This window comes from Salvelinus fontinalis, chromosome 40 (genome assembly GCF_029448725.1).
Source record: "Salvelinus fontinalis isolate EN_2023a chromosome 40, ASM2944872v1, whole genome shotgun sequence".
Classification (NCBI taxonomy): domain Eukaryota; kingdom Metazoa; phylum Chordata; class Actinopteri; order Salmoniformes; family Salmonidae; genus Salvelinus; species Salvelinus fontinalis.
In genome coordinates, this window is record NC_074704.1 from 28374497 (window position 1) to 28399642 (window position 25146).

The window sequence follows — 25146 nt, forward strand, 5'->3', positions numbered from 1 at the left end:
CTTGGGCCCAATGATGTACTGGGCCGTATGCACTACCCTCTGTAGTGCCTTGCGGTCAGAGGCCGAGCAGTTGCCATAACAGGCTGTGATGCAACCCGTGAGGATGCTCTCGATGGTGCAGCTGTAGAACCTTTTGAGTATCTGAGGACCCATGGCAAATCTTTTCAGTCTCCTGAGGGGGAATAGGTTTTGTCGTGCCCTCTTCACGACTGTCTTGGTGTGCTTGGACCATGTTAGTTTTTTGCTGATGTGGACGCCAAGGAACTTGAAGCTCTCAACCTGCTCCACTACAGCCCAGTCAATGAGAGTGTGGGCGTGCTCGGTCCTCATTTTCCTGTAGTCCACGATCATCTCCTTTGTCTTGATCCCATTGAAGGAGAGGTTGTTGTCCTGGCACCACACAGTCAGGTCTCTGAACTCTTCCCTATAGCCTGTCTCATCGTTGTCAGTGATCAGGCCTACCACTGTTTTGTCATCAACAAACTTAATTATGGTGTTGGAGTTGTGCTTGGCCGTGCAGTCATTAGTGAACAGGGAGTACAGGAGGGGACTGAGAATGCACCCCTGAGGGGCCCCCTTGTTGAGGATCAACGTGGCGGATGTGTTGTTACCTACCCTTACCACCTGCGAGATGTCCCTCAGGAATTCCATTATCCAGTTTCAGAGGGAGGTGTTTAGTCCCAGGGTCCATAGCTTAGTGATGAACTTTGAGGGCACTATGGTGTTGAATGCTGAGCTGTATTCAATGAATAGCATTCTCTAATAGGTGTTCCTTTTGTCCAAGTGTGAAAGGGCAGTGTGGAGTCCAATAGAGATTGCATCATCTGTGGGTCTGTTGGTGCGGTATGCAAATTGGAGTGGGTCTAGGGTTTCTAAGATAATGGTGTTGTGAGCCATGACCAGCCTTGCAATGCATTTCATGGCTACAGATGTGAGTGCTACAGGTCGGTAGTCATTTAGGCAGGTTACCTTAGTGTTCTTGGGCACAGGGACTATGGTGGTCTGCTTGAAACATGTTGGTATTATAGACTCAGACAGAGAGGTTGAAAATGTCAGTGTAGACACTTGCTAGTTTGTCAGTGCATGCTCAGAGTACACGTCCTGGTAATCCGCCTTGTGAATGTTGACTTATTTAAAGGTCTTACTCACATCAGCTGCGGAGAGCGTGATCACACAGTCATCCCGGAACAGCTGACGCTCTCATGCATGTTTCAGTGTTACTTGCCTCTATGCGAGCATAGAAGTAATTTAGCTCCTCTGGTAGGCTTGTGTCACTGGGCAGCTCTCGGCTGTGCTTCCCTTTGTAGTCCATAATAGTTTTCAAGCCCTGCCACATCCAACAAGTGTCAGAGCCGGTGTAGTACGATTCGATCTTAGTCCTGTATTGATGCTTTGCCTGTTTGATGGTTCGTCGGAGGGCATAGTGGGATTTCTTGTAAGAGTCCAGATTAGTCTCCTGCTCCTTGAAAGCGGCTACTCTACCCTTTAGCTCAGTGCGGATGTTGCCTGTAATCCATGGCTTCTGGTTGGGGTATGTACGTACAGTCACTGTGGGGACGACGTCCTCGATGCACTTTTTGCTAAAGCCAGTGACTGATGTGGTGTACTCCTCAATGCCATCGAAAGAATCCCGGAACATATTCCAGTCTGGAACCTTGACTGTCTTGTTAAAGGTGTATACCAGATTCCACACTGCTGTGTCTTCTCAGTTGTGATTTTGTTTTCTGGAACCTTCCAGGTTTGAAATTCCCGAGCCGAAGCCCACAGAGGCGGACCAGATGGCCATAGAGAACGGAGACCAACCTCTCAGCGCCGAACTCAAACGATTTCGCAAGGAGTTTGTCCAGCCAGTCCAACTCAGGTACCTCTGCACCCCTCCCCATTTACCACACCTAATTCCAGAGGTTGTGTTCATTAGGGACTATACCAGAAAACATTCAACAATTAAAGAAGTTATTCTTTCATTTTGGTGCCTAATGAACTTGACCTAGGGGTCAACAGTACATCCTGGTTTTCTTGTGATACACTTGGAAGGTAGTCTGTCCTGATTAGCAGAGAAAGGTTTCAAACTTTTTCAATGCTGGGCTGAAACAAAACTCTTTATGTGTTTTATATATATTTTTTTTAATGCTCCATATGCTGTGCGTTCGGGAAGTATTCAGATCCCTTCCCCTTTTCCACTTTTTGTTACAGCCCTATTCTAAAATAGATTTTTTTTTAATGTAAAAATCCTGATCAATTTACACATGATACCACGTAATGACAAAGCAGGTTTAGAATTTTTTGCTAATTTATTACAAATAAAAACAGACATACCTTATTTACATAAGTATTCAGACCCTTTGCTATGAGACTCTCTAAATTGAGCTCAGGTGCATCCTGTTTCCATTGCTCATCCTTGAGATGTTTCTACAACTTGATATAAGTCCACCTGTGGTACATTCAATTGATTGAACATGATTTGGAAAGGCACACACTTGTCTATGTAAGGTCCCACTGTTGACAGTGCATGTCAGAGCAAAAACAAAGCCATGAGGTCGAAGGAATTGTCTGTAGAGCTCCGAGACAGGATTGTGTCTCGGACTCTTCCTGGGGAAGGGTACCAATTAAATTTTTTGCAGCGTTGAAGATGCCCTACAACACAGTGGCCTCCTTTCTTGAATGGAAGAAGTTTGGAACCACCAACACTCTTCCTAGAGTTGGCCGCCCGGCCAAACTGAGCAATCAGGGGAGAAGGGCCTTGGTCAGGTGGGTGACTAAGAACCCGATGGTCACTCTGACAGAGCTCCAGAGTTCATCTGTGGAGATGGGAACCTTCCAGAAGCACCGCCATCTCTGCAGCACTCCACCAATCAGGCCCTTATGGTAGACTGGCCAGACTGAAGCCACCACTCAGTAAAAGGCGCATGACAGCCCTCTTGGAGTTTGCCAAAAGGCACCTAAATGACTCTCAGACCATGAGAAACAAGATTCTCTGATCTGATAAAACCAAGATTGAACTCTTTAACCTGCATGCCAAGCTTCATGTCTGGAGGAAACCTGGCACCATCCCTATGGTGAAGCATGGTATTTTTCAGCGGCAGTGACTGGGAGACTAGCCAGGATCGAGGGAAAGCTGAATGGAGCAAAGAACAGAGAGATCCTTGATGAAAACCTGCTCCAGAGCACTCAGGACCTCAAACTGGGGTGAAAGTTAATCTTCCAACAGGACAACAACCCTAAGCACACAGCCAAGACAACGCAAGAGTGACTCAATGTCCTGGAGTGGCCTAGCCAGAGCCCGGACTTGAACCCAATCGAACATCTCTGGAGAGACCTGAAAATAGCTGTGCAGCAACGCTCCCCATCCAACCTGACAGAGCTTGAGAAGATCTGCAGAGAAGAATGGGAGAAACTATAGGTGTGCAAATACAGGTATGCCAAGCTTGTAGTGTCATAACCAGGAAGACTTGAGGCTGTAATCATTGCCAAAGGTGCTTCAACAAAATACCGAGTGAAGGGTCTGAATACTTATGTAAATGTGAAATTTCAGTTTTACATTTTTTATAAATTTGCAAACATTTCTAGAAACCTGTTTTTGCTGTGAATTTTTTGGGGGTGGGAAAGTCAAGGGTCTGAATACTTTCAGAATGCATTGTATATATTTTTTTGTAAATATATATTTTTTATATATATTTTCCTACTTTATTATTCCCCCTAACCCTTACACCCCTCCCATAATTGGAGTAAACTAATGGACAACAATACTTAAGCTTAAACTTCAGGTCATACATACTACATAGATTTCACAGACAGTATATTTTAAATTAGCTATCTTTATGTTTTTTTGGTCCCAGCCTTCAGCTACCCTCAACCCTTCCCACCTACAGTTGAAGTCGGAAGTTTACATACACCTTAGCCAAACACATTTAAACTCAGTTTTTCACAATTCCTGACATTTAATCCTAGTAAAAATTCCCTGTCTTAGGTCAGTTAGGATCACCACTTAATCTTAAGAATGTGAAATGTCAGAATAATAGTAGAGAGAATGATTTATTTCAGCCTTTATTTATTTCATCACATTCCCAGTGGGTCAGAAGTTTACGTACACTCAATTGGTATTTGGTAGCATTGCCTTTAAATTGTTTAACTTGGGTCAAACGTTTCGGGTAGCCTTCCACAAGCTTCCCACAATAAGTTGGGTGAATTTCGGCCCATTCCTCCTGACAATGCTGGTGTAACTGAGTCAGGTTTGTAGGCCTCCATGCTCGCACACACCTTTTCAGTTCTGGCCACAAGTTTTCTATAGGATTGAGGTCAGGGCTTGTGATGGCCACTCCAATACCTGGACTTTGTTGTCCTTAAGCCATTTTGCGACAACTTTGGAAGTATGCTTGGGGTCATTGTCCATTTGGAAGACCTATTTGCAATCAAGCTTTAACTTCCTGACTGATGTCTTGAGATGTTGCTTTAATATATCGACATAATTTTCTTTCCTCATGATGCCATCTATTTTGTGAAGTGCACCATTCCCTCCTGCAGGAAAGCACCCCCACAACATGATGCTGCCACCCCCGTGCTTCACGGTTGGGATGGTGTTCTAAAGGCTTCTAAGCCTCTCCCCTTTTCCTCCAAACATAACGATGGTCATTATGGCCAAACAGTTCTATTTTTGTTTCATCAGACCAGAGGACATTTCTCCAAAATGTATGATCTTTGTCCCCGTGTGCGGTTGCAAACGGTGTCTGGCTTTTTTATGGCGGTTTTGGAGCAGTGGCTTCTTCCTTGCTGAGCGGCCATTTAGGTTATGTCGATATAGGACTCGTTTTACTGTGGATATAGATACTTTTGTACCCGTTTCCTCCAGCATCTTCACAAGGTCCTTTGCTGTTGTTCTGGGATTGATTTGCACTTTTCACACCAAAGTACGTTCATCTCTAGGAGACAGAACGCATCTCCTTCCTGAGAGGTATGATGGCTGCGTGGTCCCATGGTATTTATACTTGCGTACTATTGTTTGTCCAGATGAACATGGTACCTTCAGGCGTTTGGAAATTGCTCCCAAGGATGAACCAGACTTGTGGAGGTCTACATTTGTTTTTCTGAGGTCTTGGCCGATTTCTTTTGATTTTTCCCATGATGTCAAGCAAAGAGGCACTGAGTTTGAAGGTAGGCCTAGAAATACATCCACAGGTACACCTCCAATTGACTCGAATGATGTCAATCAGCCTATCAGAAGCTTTGAAGCCATGACATCCTTTTCTGCAATTTTCCAAGCTGTTTAAAGGCACAGTCAACTTAGTGTATGTAAACTTCTGACCCACTGGAATTGTGATACAGTGAATTATAAGTGACATAATCTGTCTGTAAACAATTGTTGGAAAAATTACTTGTCATGCACAAAGTAGATGTCTAAACCGACTTGCCAAAACTGTAGTTTGTTAACAAGAAATTTGTGGAGTGGTTGAAAAACAAGTTTTAATGACTCCAACCTAAATGTATGTATACTCCTGACTTCAACTGTATCTTTTTGATGTGCATCCCATTTTCATTTCTAGCTGTGGCTCTCTGGTCTCTTATCAGTCAACTAATCTCTCTTCCAGTCTCTTAGGAGTTAGTTTAACTTCCTAAGTCAGGGGCAGATTTATTTAGGTTTTAGGTCAGGATTTGTAGTTAGCGCTCTCTTGCTGGTCTGTAACTGGTATCTTAACTGGTTTTGACCTACTCGCTCTTCCTGCAGGGTACTGAATGTATGTCGCCACTGGGTGGAGCACCACTTCTATGACTTTGAGCGGGACTGTCAGTTACTCAAGTGTCTGGAGGAGTTCATTGCATTGGTGCGAGGTATGTGTGGATGAATCGGGGCAAGGACTTTCTCTTCTTTCGTTGCATATCCTCTCTTTTTGTCTTGTATTTTCTCCTCTCTTTTTTTCTTATTTTCCTCTCTCGTATCTCTCCTCCACTTCTCTTCTCTGAGTGACAACCTCCCTCTCTGTGACCCCTCCCAGGCAAGGCCATGAAGAAGTGGGTGGAGTCCATTACCAAGATCATCCAGAGGAAGAAGCAAGCACAGGCCAATGGGCCCAGCCACAACATCACCTTCGAGAGCTCGCCACCGCTCATCGAGTGGCACCTCAGCAAGTCGGGCCAGACAGACCAGTTTGACCTCATGACCCTCCACCCCATTGAGATCGCCCGGCAGCTCACACTGCTCGAGTCCGACTTCTACAGGTAGGCCTACAGTACCGTATTGCTCTCCACGGCAGTGTTTTTTTTAAACTCCAGTCCTTTTTGTTCCAGTCCAGTACTAAAGCACCTCAATTTATCACTGGCTTGATGATTACTTGGATCAGCTGTGTAAGTGGTGGACTAGAGCAAAAATGTGACTCACCACCTGGATTCGGTGCTATGGAGCAAAATGTGAAATGGTGTCTTTTACATTGGATAAAAGTATAGACACGGAGATAGAAAATGGTTTATCATACACTCTGCTTTGAAAGTTGATGAACTTGTAACACCACTTTTGAGAAAATGGCCCTTGAATGTTTTTGGACACCTACTTGGAGAACTCTTCTTTGTCTACACCCATTCAGCATTGTTCACACCCTCTTAAGCCTTAGCCCCGCCCATCTCTTTAAGAATTAAATGTGAGGCCATGTGCTAAACAGAGTGAGTAGTGTAGTAAACAACTGAGGATTTCAAGACAAAAAGTGGTAAAAGTAGTAGCCTACAATAAGGAAAAGCTCCAGCTAAGAATACACTTTATCTAGTCCTTGTCCTATATCCTAATTTGACTTTGGTGCAGGTCATGTTCTTCACATTACCGTCTCTGGTAAACACACACTATATCAAATAAAATCTTAGTTTATTTGTCACATGCACAGGATACAGAAGCTGTAAATGGTACAGTGAAATGGTTACTTGCATATTTGCATAGTAGCAATATCAAAAATAGAAAGGACAGAATTCCGGAGTTGCGTCTTCACTGTTGATGTTGAGACTGGCGTTTTTCAGGTACTATTTAATGAAGCTGCCAGTTGAGGACTTGTGAGGCGTCTGTTTCTCAAACTAGACACTATTGTACTTGTCCTCTTGCTCGTTTGTGCACCGGGGCCTCCCACTCCTCTTTCTATTCTGGTTAGAGACACTTTCTGCGCTTTTCTGTGAAGGGAGTAGTACACAGTGTTGTACGAGATCTTCAGTTTCTTGGAAATTTCTCGCATGGAATAGCCTTGATTTCTCAGAACAATAATAGACTGACGAGTTTCAGAAGAAAGGGCTTGGTTTCTGGCCATTCTGAGTCTGTAATCGAACCCACAAATGCTGATGCTCCAGATACTCAACTAGTCTAAAGAAGGCCAGTTTTATTGCTTCTTTAATTAGCACAACAGTTTTCAGCTGTGCTAACATAATTGCAAAAGGGTTTTCTAATGATCAATTAGCCTTTTAAAATGATAAACTTGGATTAGCTAACACAACGTGCCATTGGAACACAGGAGTGATGGTTGCTGATAATGGGCCTCTGTACTCCTACGTAGATATTCAATAAAAAATCTGCCATTTCCAGCTACAATAGTTATTTACAACATTAACAATGTCTAGGCTGTATTTCTGATCAATTTGATGTTATTTTAATGGACAAAAAATGTGCTTTTCTTTCAAAAACAAGAACATTTCTAAGTGACCCCAAACTTTTGAACGGTAGTGTACTTACACACATGCATACAGTTGAAGTTGGAAGTTTACATACACTTAGGTTGGAGTCATTAAAAATCATTTGTCAACCACATTTCTTGTTAACAAACTAGAGTTTTGGCAAGTCGGTTAAGACATCTACTTTGTGCATGACACAAGTAATTTTTACAGCAATTGTTTACAGACAGATTATTTCACTTATAATTCACTGTATCACAATTCCAGTGGGTCAGAAGTTTACATACACTAAGTTGACTGTGCCTTTAAACAGCTTGGAAAATTCCAGAAAAGGATGTCATGGCTTTAGAAGCTTCTGAGGCTAATTGACATCATTTGAGTCAATTGGAGGTGTACCTGTGGATGTATTTCAAGGCCTACCTTCAAACTCAGTGGCTCTTTGCTTGACATCATGGGAAAAAAAAATTTAAATCTGCCAAAACCTCAGGGGGGAAAAAAGTCTGGCTCATCCTTGGGAGCAATTTCCAAACGCCTGAATGTACCACGTTCATCTGTACAAACAATAGTACGCAAGTATAAACACCATGGGACCACTCAGCCGTCATACTGCTCAAGGAAGGAGACGCATTCTGTCTACTAGAGATGAACGTACTTTGGTACTTTCCAAAACCACCATTAAAAAAGACAGACTACGGTTTGCAACTGCACAAAGATGGTACTTTTTGGAGAAATGTCCTCTGGTCTGATGAAACAAAAATTGAACTGTTTGGCCATAATGACCATCGTTATTTTTGGAGGATAAAGGGGATACTTGCAAGCCGAAGAACACCATCCCAACCGTGAAGCACGAGGGTGGCAGCATCATGTTGTGTGAGTGCTTTGCTGCAGGAGGGACTGGTGCACTTCACAAAGTAGATGGCATCATGAGGATGTAAAATTATGTGGATATGTTGAAGCAGCATTTCAAGACATCAGTCAGGATGTTAAAGTTGTGGCAAAATGGCTTAAGGACAACAAAGTCAAGGTATTGGAGTGGCCATCACAAAGCCCTGACCTCAATCCTATAAAACATTTGTGGGCAGAACTGAAAAAGCATGTGCGAGCAAGGAGGCTTACAAACCTGACTCAGTTACACCAGCTCTGTCAAGAGGAATGGGCCACAATTCACCCAACTTATTGTGGGAAGCTTGTGGAAGACTACCCAAAACATTTGACCCAAGTTAAACAATTTAAAGGCAATGCCACCAAATACCAATTGTAAACTTTTGACCCACTGGGAATGTGATGAAAGAAATTAAAGCTGAAATAAATCATTCTCTCTACTATTATTCTGACATTTCACATTCTTAAAATAAAGTGGTGATCCTAACTGAATTTTTACAAGATTGAATGTCAGGAATTGTGAAAAACTGAGTTTAAATGTATTTGGTTGAGGTGTATGTAAACTTCCGACTTCAACTGTACATATACACAAACGTGCAGCACCAGAGAGGGGACACACTTCCCCGTCTGACGTCGCTGGGCCTGTGGGAACAGCTAGGGTGGGCCGTACCCAAGGTTATCCCCTCACCTCTTTCCCACGCTCCGGGGTGAAGTTTCCCCTTGGTGCAGATCTATGATCAGCTTCCTCTCTCCCAATTCTAACCGTAACCATTAGTGGGGGAAATTCAGAACTGACCCGAGATCAGCATCTATGGTAACTCAATGTATATACTGTAAGAATATCAATTGAAATGTCCATGAATTGAGCTGGTCCTCATTAATGTGCCGTAGGTCACTTCATTACTCCCTCTTTGTTTACTACACAAGCTTCTGACTCAGCTGACTTTGTTGTTGAAGTATAAAAACATGAGTTACAAAACGCATTCACAGGGTTGGTAAACTCTCGAGGTTCCTCGGGTCTCCACCGGATTAGGTAAATCCGCTTTTTTAGTTTTAATGCGCCTCACTGCTGGAACAATTTACAGCTCTCATTAAGATGAGATGTTCTGTTGCAGCTCGGGCAGTTTAGGGAGTTGATTGAAAACCTAGTAGCTGAGAACTGTAACTGTTGTTTATGAGTCTGTATTTACTTTCTGCGTATTCTTTTTAATATTAGCCCTTATTTATGCATGTTTAGTTTTAAATGTGTATATTGATGTGTATTGTGTACACAGGGCTCACCTGGAAATGAGACCCTTGGCTACCTGTTTAAAATAAAGTTAAAATAAAAACATTTAAATTGCCGTACTCCATTTCCTACGACGATGTCACAACACACCGGCCTTGTGGCCCAACAATGGTCGCCGGTATTGTCCGAAAATCTTACCACAATTGCTGGCACAGAAAACTCCCTTAGCTGCCAAGACTGGAGTCAGTAGAAGTTTGCACCTAACCACTGACACAAGGCCTGATTTGTTTTGTTGCTGTCATATAACTAATAATGGTGGTCCTCTGTGGACACATGGTGCTAGCAACACTACAGTTGTGGCTTCAATTCCTGCTGGGATCACATAAACATACAGTATAGTGACTGCATAAATGTTTTGTAAGACTCTTTGAATAATGGCATATAATAGTTTGGGTATATGGTAATCTCCTCCTAGATCTTTGGTTCGGAGCATCTACTTGAAGCGTCGAAGCAACTGACCTCTGCATTATTGTCCTCTCTCTGACCTCTGACCTATATCTACAGGGCGGTGCAGCCGTCAGAGCTGGTGGGCAGCGTGTGGACGAAGGAGGACAAGGAGCTGAACTCGCCCAACCTTCTGCGCATGATCCGCCACACCACCAACCTCACGTTGTGGTTCGAAAAGTAAGAGCACCCGTTTTTGTTTTTTTGGCATCACAAAGAAGCGGTCCTCGTGAAACGAGACCATGATATTCCTTACAAGTGCACTGTTGACAAAGCATATTCTATGATGAATTTAAGGCATGATAATGTATATCATGTAGCTCAATGTATACTGAACAAAACTATAAACACAACATGTAAAGTGTTGGTCCCATGTTTCATGAGCTGAAATATAAGATCCCAGACATTTTCCCTGAGCACAAAAAGCTTATTTCTCTCAAATGTTGTGCACAAATGAGTTTACATCCCTGTTAGTGAACATTTCTCCTTTGCCTAGATAATCCATTCACCTGACAGGTGTGGCATATCAAGAAGCTGATTAAACAGCATGATCATTACACAGGTTCACCTTGTGCTGTGGACAATAAAAGGCCACTCTAAAATGTGCAGTTTTGTCACACAACACAATGCCACAGATATCTCGAGTTTTGAGGGCGCTTGCAATTGGCATGTTGACTGCAGGAATGTCCACCAGAGATGTTGCCAGAGAATTGAATGTTCAGTTCTCTACCATAAGCCGTGTCCAACATCATTTTAGAGAATTTGGCAGTATGCCCAACCGGCCTCAACAAACGCAGATCACGTAACCACGCCAGCCCAGGACCTCCACAATCCGGCTTCTTCACCGGCGGGATCGTCTGAGACCAGCCAGTTGGACAGCTGATGAAACTGAGGAGTATTTCTGTCTATTAAAGCCCTTTTGTGAGGGGGAAACTAATTCTGATTGGCTTGGCCTGGCTACCCATCCATGGCTGCGCCCCTGCCCAGCCATGTGATATCCATAGATTAGTGCCTAATGAATTTGTTTAAATTGACTGATTTCCTTATATGAACTGTAACTCTGTAGAATTGTTAATTGTTGCATGTTGCGTTTTTGTTCAGTATAGTTATGTCATGTCCTTTAGTGCACTGCATACAGGTGTTATGAATGCTTTAGGTGGCCCTAAATAAGGCTGCGATTACTCCTATCCTCCCCATGTTGATTCTCAAGGTGAAAAGGAAAGAAAGAATTTGGGACTGTTCTTTGCGTATGAGCTGCTAATCCCTGTCTGATTTAACGTGTGATATCACACCAGGCTTGATATCTCCAGAGACTTCCTGATTAGTTTTCAGGGGCCACTGAATTGGTTGAGTGAAATGTGTCCTTACACTGACTTAATAGCTCACCAAATGAGGACTGACAGGTCAATATGTTGTTACTAATTAATACGTTTGGGAGCATGAAAATGTACCAATATGTATTTTCTTTCCCCCACTTACCTTACACTTTGTCATCCACCGGCTGTGGAAATAAAATGACCGAACTATGCAGACCTGAGTCATGTTTATTAGGGCTTGCAGCGGGAAAACGTTTTGCGACGCAAAACAAAAAGGTCGTCCCTCCCTGTTTGTCCGTTGTCCGTTTAGTCCCTAATGAACACGGACCTGGCCCCTGGGCTTAAATAGCATTCTTTTTTTCTCACTGTACCACGTTCTCCACAGGTGTATCGTAGAGACGGAGAACCTGGAAGAGCGGGCAGCGGTGGTGGCGCGTATCATCGAGATCCTCCAGGTGTTCCAGGAGCTCAACAACTTCAACGGCGTGCTGGAGGTGGTCAGCGCCATGAACTCCTCGCCCGTCTACCGGCTAGACCACACCTTCGAGGTGATGAAGGCCGGGAGGGGTTCTTTCTGCAAGATTCTTTTGAAGTTGTTGTTAGGAAATGGTGTGATAACACTATCTGGCCATTGCATGAATCCAATGAAAATTGCAGTACCAAATAAGTGCCTAGTGTTGATGAGTATTGTAATTAGTAATTCTCTATGTTGGGGTAACATAAAGTTACGGATTTCTTATCAATAGAAAGCATGACACAATGTGTGCCTCTGTGTACCATAGAGACACGTCTGTAGGACGAAAGATATACAATTGTTTTGACTGAGCTTTCGGCCCCTCTCCAGCAAATTCCAAGCCGACAGAGGAAGATTCTGGAGGAGGCCCATGAACTGAGCGAGGACCACTACAAGAAGTACCTGGCAAAACTACGCTCCATCAACCCCCCCTGTGTCCCCTTCTTTGGTATGCTCCAGAGCAGTGTTTCTCAACCTTTTTGATACCAGGGACGAGGAAGCTTTGGTCCTTTTTGTGTCTTGGGACTCACAAGTAATGTGCCGTTTTTATTTTGTACACAGCAGTACTGTGCAGCTAAGACAATTTCCCCCTTGGGAACATTAAAGTTGATCCTGTCCTATGCTATCCAAAGCTATCCTAAGCTAGGGTTTTTCCTCCTTGGAGCACCGCTTACATTAAAACTAGTGTTGGTTAACCATCTCGGGGACCGGCCAGCAACATTCCACGAACCGGGTGCCAGTCCATCGACATCATTATTCCACTCTCATGTCTTTTCTCTCTCTAACTCTGTCCTCAGGGATCTACTTGACGAACATCCTGAAGACGGAGGAAGGCAACCCCGACTTCCTGAAGAGGCACGGCAAGGAGCTGATCAACTTCAGCAAGCGACGGAAAGTGGCGGAGATCACCGGGGAGATCCAGCAGTACCAGAACCAGCCCTACTGCTTACGGGTGGAGAGCGATATCCGGGTGAGGAGTGAAAATGGTGATGACGCACGTTCCGTGGAAGTTGGTCACCACTCTATGGCCAGCCTGCATAGTCAAAAAAAAGGGAGAAATTGCCATACTTTCCGGCTTTGCAGCATGGTCCCAACCCATCAACGTTTCACAAATACCATTTAGTTACGTGGAATATGAATGGGTATAAATATGATTAACACAAGGGAGTAATTTAAAACATAATTTGGCCTGTTTCCTTTCACGATTTCATCTCTACAGTGCCCATGTACAGTTGACAGTTTTCCAAGTCATAGCAACCTCTTCGTTTTTGATTAGATATACATTTGGGGGTGATTCCTGGCGTAAACGTTAGTCTCATTGACATCAATGACATCAATGCATGACTGAGCAATGCATGACTCATTAATGAGTGAAAATTCGAAAATGTAGAAGTTAGAATTCACCGCTTAGTAGCGAGTTACTGTCACTCAGCTCCCGACATGTACTATTTGGTTATTTATCCAATTGTCCCCAATCACCCACACACCCTTGTCTGTAGTCATTAGGACAACAAGGTGTATTTCACAATGGATCTGTCCTTCTGACGACTCTCCGTTTCTCTCATTTGTGTTAAACAGAAGTTCTTTGAAAACCTCAATCCAATGGAGGACAAGGCAGAGAAGGAGTTTGCTGACTACCTGTTCAACAAGTCGCTGGAGATCGAGCCTCGGAATGCCCGGTCGTTGCCTCGATTTGTAAGTGTCTTGTTCCTCACCTTACGGTTCACATGATTATCCTCTCTCGGACTCCCGATGCAGTTGGATCAGTTATGGTATTTCAAACCTTTTGTTAGAATGACATTGAAACTTCATGAGTTAAGATGAACAATCATGTTTTGTCCACTATTCATTGTTTTACATTTTAGTCATTTAGGAGACGCTCTTATCCAGAGTGACTTACAGTAGTGAGTGTATACTTTTTCGTACTGGCCCCCCGTGGGAAATGAACCCACAACCCTGGCATTGCAAGCGTCATACTCTACCATCTGAGCCACGGGACCACACTGAGCCACACTTCAGCATGTGTGCCCTTAAGCAGTGGCGTCTCGTGAACTATCCAACAAGTGGGGCTGACAAATAAGTCCACATTTCCAAACGGAATAAGTAGGCTACTGCAAATGTTCAGCTTCAAATTATTTGCTAGACGTACAAGCATGTGGGAATACAATAACAGACGAAAACTTGTAGTAGTTTAGTTACAGCTAACGTCATGGCTTGTTTGAGCTTTGCTGTAACAGCTGTTTAGACAGTGTCATCTTCTGTGTCTGCGCTCACTTCATACCCGACAACAGCGCAGCGTTTTTGTCGAGCATCGCCATCTGGTGTACAGAGTTATAATTGCAAACCAGAGGCTCTTTGGATAGGTTCAATACGAGTGGCTAAAATCCTATGATAACCGCAAGGGGTATAAGGATAACTTTGAATGGCATTGAATGAGGTGGCTCGAGAAGCTCTCTGGACTGCTGGAACTACGCGGCCAATTACAGCAGCACATTTTCTTTTTGAAAACTCCAATTTGTAATCTAAATGTCGTTATTTATATACACAAACTTGATATTATTACAATATTTGATCATTATATTAATTTTTGTAAATCCATTTTTATCTCGTTGCTGCCAGGTGGGGCGGCGTCCGAGCGCCCTCTATGGACGCAACGCCCCTGCTATTAAGGTAGAAAAAAGACTGAAAAATTTGTCAGCAGAATTTATACCTCTAACAGTTACAGGTAGCTGCCAAAATAAAGGACTCACTTGAGTAAATGAGGGATATTGAAATCAGTTGCTTCCCCACAGGTGTTCCTGAGCTAATTAAGCAATTAACATACCATCATGTTTAGGGTCATGTATAAAAATGCTCAGTTTCCCATTATTTTGGCTGCCATGGCTAGAGGAGATCGGTGACTTTGAAAGAGGGATATCAATGGTGCATAGAGGGTTTAAAGAGTGTGTGTGTGTGTGTGTGTGTGTGTGTGTGTGTGTGTCAGCCACCAGATCCCACCCAATTGAACACTTATGGTAGATTCTGGATCGGAACCTGAGACGGCGTTTTCCACCACCATCAACAAAACACCAAATGATGGAATTTCTCACGGAAGGATGGTGTCACATCCCTCCAAATAAAGTTGTCAACACTTGTAGAATCTATGCCAAGGCATATTGAAGCTGTTCTGACGGCGTGTGGCGGCCCAACGCCCTATTAATACACTTTATGTTGGTGTTTGTTTATTTTGGCAGTTACCTGTAGGTAACACACTAACCAGATAGTCCCCCAATCTCTGACATGAATTGAACAATTAACTACCAGAACCAGCAGTACTTGAGGGCTGAGGTTCTGCAGTTGAGTAGCCCTGACATTGTAGAAGTGTTGCCCTGACCCCTCCTTCAACTCCCCCCTCTCCCTTTCTCTTTCCAGCCCAAGAAGTACAACTGCCCGCTCAAGTCCCCCGGCGTGCGCCCGTCCTCTGTGCGCCCGGGCACCATGCGCCATCCGACGCCACTGCAGAATGAGCCGCGCAAGATCAGCTACAGCCGCATCCCTGACAGCGAGATGGAGAGCGCCGCCTCTGCACCCAACTCGCCGCGCACGCCCCTCACGCCGCCGCCGGCCTCGGCTGCCTCCAGCTCCACAGATATCGGCAGCGTGTTCGACTCGCCCCAGGGCCCCTCCAGCCCCTTCCACTCCAGTAGGTGGTCCTTCAAGCTGGACGAGGGAGCGGGTTGGGTGGGGATTGTGGAGGAGGGAGGATAGGTTGGGTGGGAGCGTAGCTAGAGCTTATCGAGAAAGTGTTTAAACACAGTTTGAGGTGGTACCTAAAGAAAACTGTCAAAATGCTTCCTTCCTCCCCTTCTTGGATCTAAGATGATAAGTGATTAGATGGGTGAATGCAAAGTGTTTCACTTCGTAGCTTTCACCAATCCAGTCATGTCAGATCAGGGATTACTCCAAGGAAGGGAGGAAGGAACAAACCATTCAAGACCAGTCAGAGTGCAATCAATGTGAAATGTTGGCGCCAACATGGATAATGCCAGTATTCCAATGTATGTACAGTACATGGTACTGAGCACATCCGACGGAATACAACACAACCACTTGCCCTAAAGATACTAACTCTGAACTAACCCATTCTACATTACCCTGTAACTCGCATTATATCAGTAACTTTCCCATTTTCAGAACTCCGTTGTAACAAGGAGTGTGTGTGGGGGGGTGGAGGCTTGACACCCGCAGTCCTTTCAGAATTGTGAACAGTTTGGGTGGTCCGAAATGAAACTGGTCCTTCCGCCTCAGTCTCTCATTCTCTCTGGGCCTTCTCTCTTTTCTCTCCTCCGGCCTGTCCCTCCGTCCAGACTGCGACAGCGTCTTTGCCCAGGTCTCCTTACCACACGGCCCACGTTAGTATGACCCTCAAAGCCTTCCTGTTGTCAGTGTCCCCTCACTACCCATCCACCCACACCGCATACAAACTACTACATCAACCCACCCCCGTCTCTCACTCATTCTGACCCTGCCAAGCCCTACTTGCCTCTTCCTACCCGCATGCACCTGACTTCCACCTCATTGCTCCCATCTCCGCCCACCGTTGCACCTGTCCGTCTCCATGGCAAGGAATGCTCTGTTGTCTGTGTGTGTGTGTTTCCAAGTAGACGTTGCCCACAGAAACAGATCTAGGATCAGCTCTAAATCCTGACCCTAACCAGGCTCCTGACCAGCTGAACTGACCTTAGATCAGTGTCACTGCGAGGTTTTGCTCTATGCATCCTTGTACAACATCACTCTGTGGTATACAGTGCATTCGGGAAGTATTCAGACCCCTTGAGTTTTTCCACATTCTGTTACGTTAGAGCCTTACTCTAAAATGGATAAAAAATAAATCAAAATCCCTCATCAATCTACACACAATACCCCATAATGACAAAACCTTTTTTTGACATTTTTGCACATTTGTTACAAATAAAATACTGAAATATCACATTCACGTAAGTATTCAAATCAAATCACATGTTATTTGTCACATGCGCCGAATACAACAGGTGTAGACCTTTACAGTAAAATGCTAACTTACAAGCCCTTAACCAGCAATGCAGTTTTAAGAAAAATACCAAAAATAAATAAAAGTAACAAATAATTAAAGAACAGCATTAAAATAACTATAATGAGGCTATATACAGGGGGTGCCGGTACAGAGTCAATGTGCAGGGCACCGGTTATGTAGATAGAGTTAATAAAGTGACTATGCATAGATAATAACAGAGTAGCAGCAGTGTAAAGAGAGGGGGGGAATGCAATGAGTCTGGGTAGCCAATTGATTATATGTTCAGTCTTATGGCTTGGGGGAAAAAGCTGTTTAGAAGCCTCTTGGACCTAGACTTGGCGCTCCGGTACCACTTGCCGTACGGTAGCAGAGAGAACAGTCTGGCAGGAAGCTTGGCCACAGTGATGTACTGGGCCGTACGCACTATCCTCTGTAGTGCCTTGCGGTCGTAGGCCGAGCAGTTGCCATACCAAGCAGTGACGCAACCCATCAGGATGCTCTCGATGGTGCAGCTGTGTAGAACCTTTTGAGGATCTGAGGACCCCATGCCAAATCTTTTCAGTTTCCTGAGGGGGAATAGGTTTTGTCGTGCCCTCTTCACGACTGTCTTGGTGTGCTTGGACCATATTAGCTTGTTGCTGATGTGGACGCCAAGGAACTTGAAGCGCTCAACCTGCTCCACTACAGCCCAGTCGATGAGAATGTGGGTGTGCTCGGTCCTCATTTTCCTGTAGTCCACGATCATCTCCTTTTGTCTTGATCACGTTGAAGGAGAGGTTGTTGTCGTCCTTGCACCACACGGTCAGGTCTCTGATCACCTCCCTATATGCTGTCTCGTCGTTGTCGGTGATCAGGCCCTACCACTGTTGTCATCGGCAACATTAATGATGGCGTTGGAGTCGTTCCTGGCCGTGCGGTCATGATTGAACAGGGAGTACAGTAGGGGACTGAGCATGCACCCCTGAGGGGGCCCCCGTGTTGAGGAGCAGCGTGGCGGATGTGTTGTTAGCTACCCTTACCACCTGGGGGTGGCCCGTCAGGAAGTCCAGGATCCAGTTGCAGTGTTTAGTCCCAGGGTCCTTACCTTAGTGATGAGCTTTGAGGGCATTATGGTGTTGAATGCTGAGCTGTAGTCAATGAATAGCATTCTCACATAGGTATTCCTTTTGTCTAGGTGTGAAAGGGCACTGTGAAGTGCAATAGAGATTGCATCATCTTTGGATCTGTTGGGGCGGTATGCAAATTGGAGTGGGTCAAGGGTTTCTGGGAGAATGGTGTTGATGTGAGCCATGACCAGCCTTTTAAAGCACTTCATGGCTACAGACGTGAGTGCTGCGGGTCGGTTGTCATAGAGGCAGGTTACCTTAGTCCCTTTGCCCACCCAAGAGCACTGTGGTGGTTTGCTTGAAACATGCTGGTATTACAGACTCAGACAGGGAGAGTTTGAAAATGTCAGTGAAGACACTTGTCAGCGCATGCTCAGAGTACACGTCCTGGTAATCTATATGGCCCTGCGGCCTTGTGAATGTTGACCTGTTTAAAGGTCTTACTCACATCGGCTGCGGAGAGCGTGATCACACAGTCGTCCGGAACAGCTGATGCTCTCATGCATGTTTCAGTGTTACTTGCCTCAAAGCGAGCATAGAAGTAATTTAGCTCCTCTGGTAGGCTCGTGTCACTGGGCAGCTCTCGGCTGTGCTTCCCTTTGTATTCTGTAATAGTTTGCAAGCCCTGCCGCATCCGACGAGCATCGGAGCTGGTGTAGTACGATTCGATCTTAGTCCTGTATTGACGCTTTGCCTGTTTGATGGTTCGTCGGAGGGCATAGTGGGATTTCTTATAAGCTTCCAGGTTAGAGTCCCGCTCCTTGAAAGCGGCAGTGCTGGTTGGGGTATGTACGTACAGACAACGTCATCGATGGACTAATTGATGAAGCCAGTGACTGATGTGGTGTACTCCTCAATACCATTGGAAGAATCCCAATGAAGAATTCCCTGTACACCCACGACTGCGTGGCCAAACACAACTCCAACACCATCATTAAGTTTGCTGACGACACAACAGTGGTAAGCCTGATCACCGACAGCGATGAGACGGCTTGTAGGGAGGTCGTCAGAGAACTGGCAGTGTTGTGCCAGGACAACAATACAAAGGAGCTGATCGTGAACTACAGGAAAAGGCGGGCTGAACAGGCCCCCATTAACATCGACGTGGCTGTAGTGGAACGGGTCGAGAGTTTCAAGTTCCTTGGTGTCCACATCACCAACGAACTATCATGGTCCTAACATACCAAGACAGTCGTGAAGAGGGCACAACAAAACCTTTCCCCCCCTCAGGAGACTGAAAAGATTTGGAATGGGTCCCCAGATCCTCAAAAGGTTCTACAGCTGCACCATCGAGAGCATCCTGACCGGTTGCATCACCGCCTGTTATGGCAACTCTTATTGTGTTACTTTTTATTATTACTTTTTATTTTAGTCTACTTGGTAAATATTTTCTTCTTCTTGAACTGCACTGTTGGTTAAGGGCTTGTAAGTAGGCATTTCACGGTAAAGTCTACACTCGTTGTATTCGGCCCATGTGACAAAGTTGGATTTGATTTCTGTTTTTTTATTTTTAATACATTAGCAAACATTTAAAAAAAATCTGTTTTCGCTTTGCCATTATGGGGTATTTTGTGTAGATTGAGGATTTATTTTTTGTTATCAATTTTCGAGTAAGGTCTGAATACTTTTTGAACGCACTCCACTGTATAGTTAGTAGTAGTTGTATGTAGTAGAACCCGTAATATTAGGCATCATTGAAGTTGGTTGATGTGATTGCTTCCTCAAACATAATACTTTAGGGTTGTCTTTGTATACTCTTCCTGAAATAGTTTCTATCACCCATCCATTCATCATCCTCTATTCTATTATTTGTTTCATTTTCTGTGTTTTCAATGCTTGTATTTACTCCGTTCTTCGTGGGCCTGAATGTCTTCCTTTCGTCTCTTTCTTTGAAATGAATGTGTGATTTAAAACCTAGGAAACGGTCAAGTGCCAGGCAAAAGAGAACCCCCAGACACTCAGTTGCCCATCCCTGAGTTGTAGAGTCCTGTATGGGATGAATTGGGGTTAAATATGTGTAATTGCTGTCTTCTTGTAAGGCTTAATTTTAGTTAAGTTTCCTTCTATTCCAGGGTCCTCCTCGGTTTCCTCCATGGTGAGTCTCCACAGGAACACTGAAGACACCACCGTCCCCCCGCCTGTGCCCCCTCGCAGACGCCCCGAATCCGCTCCCGCGGAATCTTCCCCTTCGAAGGTGACTCTATTTTTACCTGTTTGCTACCTAAAGTTTTTCTGAGACTGTACCATTAATCAAATTAAAATCACATTTTATTTGTCACATGCGCCAAATAGACCTTAGAGTAAAATACAGGCGTTGACCTACACCTTACAGGTGTAGACCTTACAGTAAAATGCTTACTTACAAGCTCCAGGGTGGCGCAGCGGTCTAAGGCACTGCATCTCAGTGCATGAGGCGTCACTGCAGTCCCTGGTTCGAATCCAGGCTGCATCACATCCGGCCGTGATTGGGAGTCCTATAGGGCTGTACATAATTGGCCCAGCGTCGTCCGAGTTTGGCCAGGGTAGGCCGTCATTGTAAATAAGAATTTGTTCTTAACTGACATGTCTAGTTAAATAAATACAAGTAACAACAATGCAGTTTAAAAAAATACCTTAAAAAGAATAAGAAATAAAAGTAACAAATTATTAAAGAGGTGGCAGCGTAGCCTAGTGGTTAGAGCGTTGGACTAGTAACCGGAAGGTTGCAAGTTCAAATCCCCGAGCTGACAAGGTACAAATCTGTCGTTCTGCCCCTGAACAGGCAGTTAACCCACTGTTCCTAGGCCGTCATTGAAAATAAGAATTTGTTCTTAACTGACTTGCCTAGTTAAATAAAGGTATAAAAAAAAAGAAGAAAAAAAAAAAAAAAGAGTAGCAGTAAAATAACAATAGCGAGGCTATATAGACGGGGTACCGGTACAGAGTCAATGTGGAGGCTATATACAGGGGGTACCGGTACAGAATCAATGTGGAGGCTATATAGACGGGGTACCGGTACAGAGTCAATGTGGAGGCTATATACAGGGGGTACCGGTACAGAATCAATGTGCGGGGGCACAGGTTAGTCGAATTATTAGGATGATTCTTGATTGATTGATTCTAAAGTTTAGATGTGGAATGCTAAATATCCAATGAATGCTAAAGTTCCACTGTCAGTTATTTGCTAGTTATTTCTTGAGATTTTAGATTACATTTTTGAGAGTTTGTCGAGTCATACTCCCTCACTCTTCATAACGTTTGTGCTTCTCCTTCTTTCTCCTTTTCCACCTGCACGTCTCTCACATTCCAGATGATGTCAAAGCACTTGGACAGCCCCCCCGCCATCCCCCCACGGCAGCCCACCACCACCAAGATCTACTCGCCTCGCTACTCGCTCTCGACCGAGCGCACCTCCGTGTCGGAGCCGCCTGACAGCCCACCCACCCTGCCGCCGCGGGAGCCCTTGAGAACGCCGGACGTCTTCTCCAGCTCAAACAGCCCCCTGCACCTGCAGCCACCCCCGCTGGGCCGCATCCGCAGCAGCGAACCCACGCTGAGCCAGACCTTCTTCCCACCCTCGCCGTTCGGCCCGCTCACCTCGCCGCCGCCCCCCACTCCCTCGCCCTCGCTGGGGCCGCGCAAGCACCTGCCCTCCCCGCCCTTGCCACTACTGGGGCCCAGCGGCCCAGACTGCTGCAGCGACTCAGCCCTCCTCCCTCTGGGGGGTGCAGCCGGCCCCCCTGTGCCCCCTCGCCAGAGCACCAGCAGTGCCGCCGCCCAAGCTATACCCAAGCTCCCTCCCAAAACATACAAAAGGGAGTCGGTGTCACACCCATCCCTAGTGCATCGGGACGGCCCACCCCTGCTGGAGAATGCCAACCCCTCTTAAAAATACTTGTATATGTGATATTGGGGAAATCATTGAACACTAAAGACTTTAGACTTGAACAAAAACAACATTTAATTGTGATGTCGACTCTAAGAAAAAACAGACAATGCCAGTGTAGGTTCTTAGCTACCTGGAAAAATAATAATGTGCCCTTATAAAAAAAATACTTCAACGAATGACGATTGTCCTTTTTCATTTGCGCAGACCATTGGAGAGTCCCTATAAAAACCCTTTTGGGGGGGGGGGTATCTTACTGTTTGTTTGTTTTTGTTGTGTGTATGTACAGTATGTTGTTTGTCATCGTACAATGTTTATTTCATTTGGTTTATTTTTTTTAAAAGTGAATCGATTGCAGCATTACTTGTCAATAAGCTCGGTGGCCTACCCATACACATACAGCTTGAACCGTAATAAACCTTGAACCAGGACCACACAAGTCCACCGCACGCTGGATGATGGAACGATAAAGACTGTAGACCAGTTTGAACAGACTCCAGGAGAAATCCACAAACTTAATAGTGTTTTAACTCACTGTGTATGGGCTAAAGAATCTAATAAAGGGGCCCATATTGACCAGAGACGGACCAGAGAGGACTCAAGCTATCACGGTGTTGTAAACCCATTTCAACTCCCCAATAACGAATGTCTGCCGTTCAATCCACCTCACTCAGATTGAAAAAGGGACTTGGGACATCATGTTGTTAAATGGGGTTTAAGGCTTTGTGTAGAGAGACAGTCCGAGGCAAATGTTTTTTTTTTTTGTGCCAGTAGATCGACCAGAGTACCATGATTTAAGGCAGGGTTTCCCAAACTCGGTCCTGGGTGCACATTTAGTTTTCTGCCCTAGCACTACACAGCGGATTCAAATAATCAAAGCTTGATGGGTTGGGTAATTGAATCAGATGTGTAGGTCGAGGGCAAAAAACGAAATGTGGGGGGCCCAGGACCGAGTTTGAGAAACCCTGATTTAAGGTACCCATCCACACCAAAGAGGTACTTTTCAAGCATTCAAGAAACACAAGAAGTGATTGTTCTTAAGTTTGTGTTAGTACTTTTATGTTCTGATTTTAATTCTGCCAATGAGTATGTAAAGAAAATTATGATTGACTTCTTTAAACAAGGGAATAAAAGTATTTCTACCACTATGAAACGAGTGAAGAGCTGGCTACCGCCCTGTACGCGAATGCCCTGAATATATTTGTTTAATGATTCCTTCCTTCCTCGAAGTGGTCACTCATCTGACGTGACTGAAGCCTTATGTAGGGTTATGTACTGGAGACCTTGCTCTCTCAGTATCATCATAAAGAGTCATGGGGCATTTACACGTTAAGGTTTTTACATTTCTGTCATTTCGCAGGCGCTCTTATCCAGAGCGATTTACAGTAGTGAGTGCATACATTTTTTTCCAGACTCTTTCGTACCTGTCCCCCCGTGGGAATCAAACCCACAACCCTGGCATTGCAAGCGCCATGCTCTACCAAATGAGCCACACGTTATATTTTCTTAACTCATGAAACCACACAATCCTTAAAGGAAGGATGAAGGGATACCTTTTTTTTAAAGCATCCAAAAAGGGCCCTAGCAAAATGCTGTTGAATTCCTGGGCATGAATACAGTACATTTAATCACAGGTAGACCCCATTCCAGTCAAACGTTACCAACTCGTTATTGGACATACAGTAACAGTACATCTTGAATAGACCCGATTTTAAATAAGAGAACAATAGCCTGTGAGTTCGGCAATAGTTTATATGTGTAAAATCAAACGATTAAGTGTACTTTTTAATCATTTTTGGTTTATTTGAACATGTACAAGTGTTCCACCTTTCAGTTTATACTATGGTTTGTTCTCTAGGGTCAAAATGTGGGCTGTGAGTCACCCAAAGTGCACTGTGTATGGAATAGGGTGCCATGTATATGGATCCTGGTCAAAAGCAGTGCACTATATAGGGAATAAGGTGCCGTTTGGGATGCGCCCGTGATGAATAGCCTAAAGTAATTAATCTGGGTTTGTTGTCTTCATTGTAATAATTCCTGGCTATTCTCCCTGGTTTCCTCCCATTGGACTAAGTTCCATAGGGCCATCCTGTCAGTTGCTTTCAAAAACATGTTATTTTTCTTGCCCATACACTATGTAATGGTTGGAGTTTGAGAGTCATAGAAATAGAAATAGAATGACTAGAACGTGCATTCACGTTCCGCGATGGGTCAACTGACGGCAATATCAGTGCACCAATATTCCATCTAGGAAAGTAATGATTACCTTTTAAGGAATTTGCAACCAGGTTGTATGTGTGTACTGTATGTATGTGATAACTCTCATTCCCAGTGACCTTGTGTTTACCAGCAATACTGTGAAAATGCCTTGGCAACCGAAGGTCTCTTCAACCCACAACACATTGATGCAGTGTCCGAAACGCAATCATTGTGCCACGTTGGGAATGAACATATACTGCTGACCATGACTTCCAAGCATTTTAAGTCGACTGCAGCAGTGCGATGTGCAGTCAGGTAAAATTAGATGAGTAAATTCATTTGTATCACTGCTACGTTGAGTTAGAATGTGAACAGAGACTCATATTTGGCTGTCACGTTAAACTACATACACACACTTAGGTTAGAAATAGCCCATTTAGCCATTAGCCCGGGGCACTTAGAGCATAAGTGCCAGGGGATCACTTGGTTGACTGTTTGTTAGAGTTGTACTGAAGATCCTGACTCAGTGCAGCTGGTCACTTAGAGACTGGCTAATATGTGTGATTTGACTGTATCTGATAGTATTGAGAGTTGATGACGCCGTTTCAGGAGGAGCCTTGAATCAAACGACACATCCCGTGCACAGCTGGAGTCTTTCTAAGCAGTAACTTCCGGGCACAACCTTCCATCGTCTTGCCCATATCAGGCTTCCTGCAACTGGGGGCTGATCCTGCCGGGAGGCCAGCTACCAACCGGGGGCTGAACACTCATACCCTACTCCATCTACTACCACCCTTTCCAACATGTTTGTCAGATGGCGAGAAGCCAAACTAGTGAAATTTGGTTTTCGGTAATGATATATCACCAT

At 44.6% G+C, this 25146-nt stretch overlaps 1 protein-coding gene across 4 annotated transcripts in view; it reads left to right on the forward strand.

Moving 5' to 3' along the window:
* LOC129839846 (son of sevenless homolog 1-like) overlaps positions 1-23232 on the forward strand; it is an 83588-nt gene extending 60356 nt beyond the window's left edge. Inside the window, exons 12-24 of one of the 4 annotated variants that reach the window (XM_055907517.1) lie at positions 1739-1861; positions 5720-5823; positions 5988-6210; positions 10307-10426; positions 11948-12110; positions 12407-12524; positions 12874-13046; positions 13655-13771; positions 14696-14746; positions 15488-15758; positions 16423-16467; positions 20287-20408; positions 21504-23232. In XM_055907517.1, the coding sequence (XP_055763492.1) occupies positions 1739-1861; positions 5720-5823; positions 5988-6210; positions 10307-10426; positions 11948-12110; positions 12407-12524; positions 12874-13046; positions 13655-13771; positions 14696-14746; positions 15488-15758; positions 16423-16467; positions 20287-20408; positions 21504-22082 (2209 nt within the window). In that variant the 3' untranslated portion in view covers positions 22083-23232. The remainder of the gene's footprint in view (positions 1-1738; positions 1862-5719; positions 5824-5987; positions 6211-10306; positions 10427-11947; positions 12111-12406; positions 12525-12873; positions 13047-13654; positions 13772-14695; positions 14747-15487; positions 15759-16422; positions 16468-20286; positions 20409-21503) is intronic. The other 3 variants (XM_055907518.1, XM_055907519.1, XM_055907520.1) reach the window with 3 other exon arrangements.
* The last annotated feature ends 1914 nt before the right edge of the window (positions 23233-25146 follow it).